The sequence below is a fragment of the Lissotriton vulgaris genome, chromosome 2_1 (genome assembly GCF_964263255.1).
Source record: "Lissotriton vulgaris chromosome 2_1, aLisVul1.2, whole genome shotgun sequence".
Classification (NCBI taxonomy): domain Eukaryota; kingdom Metazoa; phylum Chordata; class Amphibia; order Caudata; family Salamandridae; genus Lissotriton; species Lissotriton vulgaris.
Window position 1 is genome coordinate 1,536,077,715 of NC_141687.1, and position 5,727 is coordinate 1,536,083,441.

The 5,727-nt window shown below is 56.0% G+C and overlaps 1 protein-coding gene across 1 annotated transcript; it reads right to left on the reverse strand.

Moving 5' to 3' along the window:
• Window positions 1-428: 428 nt before the first annotated feature.
• On the reverse strand, window positions 429-3,466 carry LOC147732855 (uncharacterized). Its single transcript, XM_086958873.1, has 2 exons — window positions 2,912-3,466; window positions 429-2,160 (listed from the first exon to the last, which is right to left on the reverse strand). The coding sequence occupies exons 1-2, from the start codon at window positions 3,219-3,221 to the stop codon at window positions 476-478; spliced, it is 1,995 nt and encodes a 664-aa protein (XP_086814999.1). The 5' UTR covers window positions 3,222-3,466; the 3' UTR covers window positions 429-475.
• Between the last annotated feature and the right edge of the window lie 2,261 nt (window positions 3,467-5,727).

The following is a 5,727-nucleotide window of genomic DNA, read 5'->3' on the forward strand; positions in this document are numbered from 1 at the left end:
AGCAACAGGCCCAGAGTCCTTGGCAGGGGAGAGCACATCAGAGCAACAGGCCCAGAGTCCTTGGCAGGGGAGAGCACATCAGAGCAACAGGCCCAGTGTCCTTGGCAGGGCAGGGTACAGCACATCAGAGCAACAGGCCCAGAGTCCTTGGCAGGGGAGAGCACATCAGAGCAACAGGCCCAGTGTCCTTGGCAGGGCAGGGTACAGCACATCAGAGCAACAGGCCCAGAGTCCTTGGCAGGGGAGAGCACATCAGAGCAACAGGCCCAGAGTCCTTGGCAGGGGAGAGCACATCAGAGCAACAGGCCCAGAGTCCTTGGCAGGGGAGAGCACATCAGAGCAACAGGCCCAGTGTCCTTGGCAGGGCAGGGTACAGCACATCAGAGCAACAGGCCCTGGAACACACCCACATCGCTAACAATGGTGTACTGTAGCACACCTATGTGTGGCACAGGCGTCTGAGGGTGTTGACAACTCACTCCTGGCTGTCATGTGGAGTGGAACCTGGCTGTGTGTCAGGGACTGCAGGTCGACTTGACTGGTGTGACAGAGGGACATGTGGTGTGGCTATAACAGAGGGCCTGCAAGGTGGAGGGCTGTGCGGACCAGGTGGCACCGTGGCACGTGGAGGTGGAGTCATGCACGCCCTTGACACAGTGTGGGTGGGAGAGGTTGGAGGGGTGCCCTTCCACTTCTTAGGAATATGAATTTGCTTCCCTGTCATGGGGTTGATGGGAAGTGGCGTTGACACCACCTGCACACCCCCCAACTGTTCCACTTCAGGGGCAGACACTGCCACTCCCTCTGGAGAAGTGCTTGATCCTGCAGTACGCTTGTGCTGGCTACGCCTCCGGGCCACTTTAGCCTCTCTGGAAGGTGTACCCCCCACAGTGACCACCTTCCCACTTACCCCAGGGATGGCCACTACACTGCCCTCCTGTCCCTTCTTGCCAGGGATGGCCACTACACTGCCCTCCTGTCCCTTCTTGCCAGGGATGGCCACTACACTGCCCTCCTGTCCCTTCTTGCCAGGGATGGCCACTACACTGCCCTCCTGTCCCTTCTTGCCAGGGATGGCCACTACACTGCCCTCCTGTCCCTTCTTGCCAGGGATGGCCACTACACTGCCCTCCTGTCCCTTCTTGCCAGGGATGGCCACTACACTGCCCTTCTTTGCCACAATGACTGGGCTGGTCACAGCAGGGCTTCCCTCCACCTGCCTCGCTGTACTTTGTTCTGGGGTTGATGTGGTAGGTGGGTGTGTCCCTGTGTTCACCCCAGGTGTAGTAATGACATCCCACACATCCTCTGTGGGCATAGCAGAGTCAATATCTGGTGATGGCTCAGCAGCATGTGAGCCTGAAGTCTGACACAATGTTGTTCTGGCCTTGCTCTTCTGTGACTCCACCTGGTCTGTGCATATTGGGGGGTCCCTGCCCTTCTTTGGGGATGGAGTCTGTGGACGGGATTGTTTGCTTTGGGTCTGAGCTGTGCTCCTAGTGTTGTAACGTTTACTTGATGTATGTCCCAAGTGCTCACTGTCATCTGATGTGGCCACTGACTGGGTGGACGTCACAGGCACCTGAGTTGCAAAGGGGGCATGTTGGAGGGCTGACGTCACTGTACCTGACAATGACAGGAGTGTACGATGTAGGCCACCCACGTCAGAGTGTATGCCCTCCATGAATGCCAGAACCTGCCCTATTTTGTAATCGTGGGCACTGAAGGCATTCAGCAGGGCGGTCTGGCCCACGCAAAGTTGGCGCAGGAGCTCTACGCACTCTGCACTGAGGGCAGCAGGGGGGACAGGTGCAGGTGCTGCGGTGCCATGTGTGAATGTCACACGTCCCCTCTTAGTGACACGGATACGGCCAGCCCCAGAGGAAGTGGATGGGAGGGTGGGCAGTGGCCGTTGGTAGTCAGATGCAGCAGCAGAGTCCCCATCCCCTGTGGCTGCTAACAGGGACTCATCCCCCCTGCCATCAGATGAAGTGGTACTCTGTGTCTCAGCCACAGATTCCTCATGCATACTCCTGTCACCCTCAGTAGCGCTGGTGTGGTCAGTGTCACTTTGCTCCGTCTCACCCTGCTCTGCTGCCGCTGTCGTGCTGGTCTCCCCACCACTTTCAGGATCATGTTCCGCCGTGGTGTCTTCCGAATCTGCATTAGTGACAGGAACATGGTTGTATAAGTGTCATAGTCTGGTCACACGATATCAGAGCAATGCAGCACATGAGAGGCCTAGAGCTACATGGTAACCATCACACCCTCAAATCATTGTGCTGCTACACACCAGTTACACCACAACTGAGCCTGTCATGCGGACAAACAGGCAGGAGTGGACCAATGTCGATGACACACAGCACTACACCCTGCCCATGGATGGTGTTCCCCTAGCCCACATGGACCTGCCCCACGGACATGATGTAGCCACAACTAACATCACCACTTCCAGAGCCTAAAGGGATCCAGAGGGGAATACACACACCTGTTTTGTCTACACATGCCACATTGTCAAATAGGCCATTACAATCACCATGTGCCAATGTGGGTTCACATTGTTGTCAGATGTGTGGGCCACTACCATGCAGGTGCATGCAAAGTACACTGACATGGTGTAACACTCATTAAGTGGACACAGCTGTACAGCATAATAGGGACTACACCCACCATCACAAAGAAGAGTGACCATGTGGACAACAAAATATATGTCAAGGACTGAAAACTGCAGCCAGGAGATGCAGAGTAAGGCCATGGTGGGCCAATGCCTCATACAGACACACATCACAGTTGCCACTCACATCACATATCACAGCATGGCAGCACACGCACATCACATGTGTCACCGCAGACACAGGCACTCTACACATGCATCCACTCCCAGACAAACTCTCCCTCCCCGGATACTCACCATCGCTGTCTTGCTGCTGAAGCCCCTTCAGACGTGCATCCAGGTCTGGATAGGTCACTGCCAGTATGCGTGCCATCAGCGGAGTCATGGTGCGGCGTGCCACACGCCCTGTGCGTGGTACCATCCCCAACTTCATCTCTGCCACTTGCTTAGCCAGCCGGCTGATGTCGTCCCACCTCTTGTGACAGTGTGTGTGTCGTCTGTTTGATACCCCCAGGGCTCGCACCTTTGCTGCTATGGCCCTCCAGACAGCCTTACGTTGGTGTACTTTGAGCTGCAGGTATGAGAGTAAAGAAGGACTAATGAACATTTACACATTGTCATATGTCAGCATCTATCAGTACAGCAGCCAGACACTGAATCAGGACGCACAGTGACCCCCCTCCCTCCAGAACTGGGGGTACCCTCACAAGGCCACTCTGCATGGCATAAACATTAGTGAATGCATGCACACATTGAGCTTCGTAGTCTCCATGATTATCACACTGAAGAATGATGATTCAACACAAATGCATCGACAGCACTGTATAAATCATAAATTGTACAGGGCATTGATGTGGCATATCCACTAATCAGTGTGCAGCAACTGTAGCATGTAAGTTGGCTGATGGACAAACTTTGGAAGGGCAGCCACTGAACCTACTCTGTGGGGCACACTGACTATGACTACAGGGGCACCCTGAAAGTACATCACAAGCGGACACTGTCCAACCAGCTACAAGGCAAACAACCGTTGGTCATGTCTGCCCCAAAAAGTAGCACATCCCACTCACACATACAAGTATTGGCCTAGGACAGAGTCATAATGCAAAACACACACTCCCACCACCTGCAAACATCTTGTCTGTCAGTGTTTGTCAGCACCACACATCCAAAATAACATACAGCTGCATCATGAATACACGTCTGACACCACCTTGCCCTACAGCTCCCTACATGGTGACTTACCACGACATTGGGGCCACCAAACAGCCGTGGGTACTGTGCCAGCACCTCGTTCACAAGGACATCCAGCTCCTCACTCGTGAATGGACTGGCACGGATCTTATCTGTTCTTGACATCCCTGTGGATATGGCAGACCTGTGGCGGAAGTGAGTTGTGAGGTGTCCCAGGCAGCAGGCTCTGTGAGCAGCAGGAGAGGGTCCCAGGCAGCAGCAGGAGAGGGTCTCAGGCAGCAGCAGGAGAGGGTCTCAGGCAGCAGCAGGAGAGGGTCTCAGGCAGCAGCAGGAGAGGGTCCCAGGCAGCAGCAGGAGAGGGTCTCAGGCAGCAGCAGGAGAGTGTCCCAGGCAGCAGCAGGAGAGGGTCCCAGGCAGCAGCAGGAGAGGGTCTCAGGCAGCAGCAGGAGAGGGTCCCAGGCAGCAGCAGGAGAGGGTCCCAGGCAGCAGCAGGAGAGGGTCTCAGGCAGCAGCAGGAGAGTGTCCCAGGCAGCAGCAGGAGAGGGTCCCAGGCAGCAGCAGGAGAGGGTCTCAGGCAGCAGCAGGAGAGGGTCCCAGGCAGCAGCAGGAGAGGGTCCCAGGCAGCAGCAGGAGAGGGTCTCAGGCAGCAGCAGGAGAGGGTCCCAGGCAGCAGCAGGAGAGGGTCTCAGGCAGCAGCAGGAGAGTGTCCCAGGCAGCAGCAGGAGAGGGTCCCAGGCAGCAGGCTCTGTGAGCAGTGGGAATGTGTGGCTCACTCCCACAGATTTATAGGCCCATGGGGTCGTTAGGAAGCTGATAAGGTGCTACAATTGGTTGTCTGGGTCAGCCTTATTCATAAGCATCCAATGACCGGCTTCGCGGCGGCGGCGCGCCGCTTCCGCATTATTCAAATCTGCATCATGCCACATTGAACACCCATGCCATTGGCTGTATGCAATGCACCATGGCGGTGACGCACCGCGGGTGTCCGGGGTGCGCTACCGCGATGGTGCATCATTCAAAAGCATCCAATGACCGGCTCCGCGGCGGCGGCGCGCCGCTTCCGCATTATTCAAATCTGCATCATGCCACATTGAACACCCATGCCATTGGCTGTATGCAATGCACCATGGCGGTGACGCACCGCGGGTGTCCGGGGTGCGCTACCGCGATGGTGCATCATTCAAAAGCATCCAATGACCGGCTCCGCGGCGGCGGCGCGCCGCTTCCGCATTATTCAAATCTGCATCATGCCACATTGAACACCCATGCCATTGGCTGTATGCAATGCACCATGGCGGTGACGCACCGCGGGTGTCCGGGGTGCGCTACCGCGATGGTGCATCATTCAAAAGCATCCAATGACCGGCTCCGCGGCGGCGGCGCGCCGCTTCCGCATTATTCAAATCTGCATCATGCCACATTGAACACCCATGCCATTGGCTGTATGCAATGCACCATGGCGGTGACGCTCCGCCGGGGACCGGCGGTAGGTACCGCGACTGATGCGGCGGAGCCTAGCCAGCGGCATGGACACCAGTCCATGTGCCAATGGCTACCTTGGCTGGGTAGATGGTGGTGCTGGGGTCACACCGCCAGGGACTGGCGCTAGGTTCTGGCATTTTCGTACACATTGCTGTGTATGTCAATCATGGACAATGTATAAGTGCCATGCAGCTACATGGTGTAGGGCACATCATTGTACACACGATGCCACAGAGCCATTGCATCCACAGGAGGACGCACGTTCAGTCTGAGCCACTTTAGCATGTGTTTGTGCCATTTTAGTAAGGCTTTTGATGGGTGCTGATAATTGACAGACGTCAGGTGCTCTACATAGATGTAGTGAGGTTTAATGTGTTGTTGGTCAGTGCAGACCTTGACCAGGCTGGTGGCACTGCATTGTATCGTACCTGACTTGT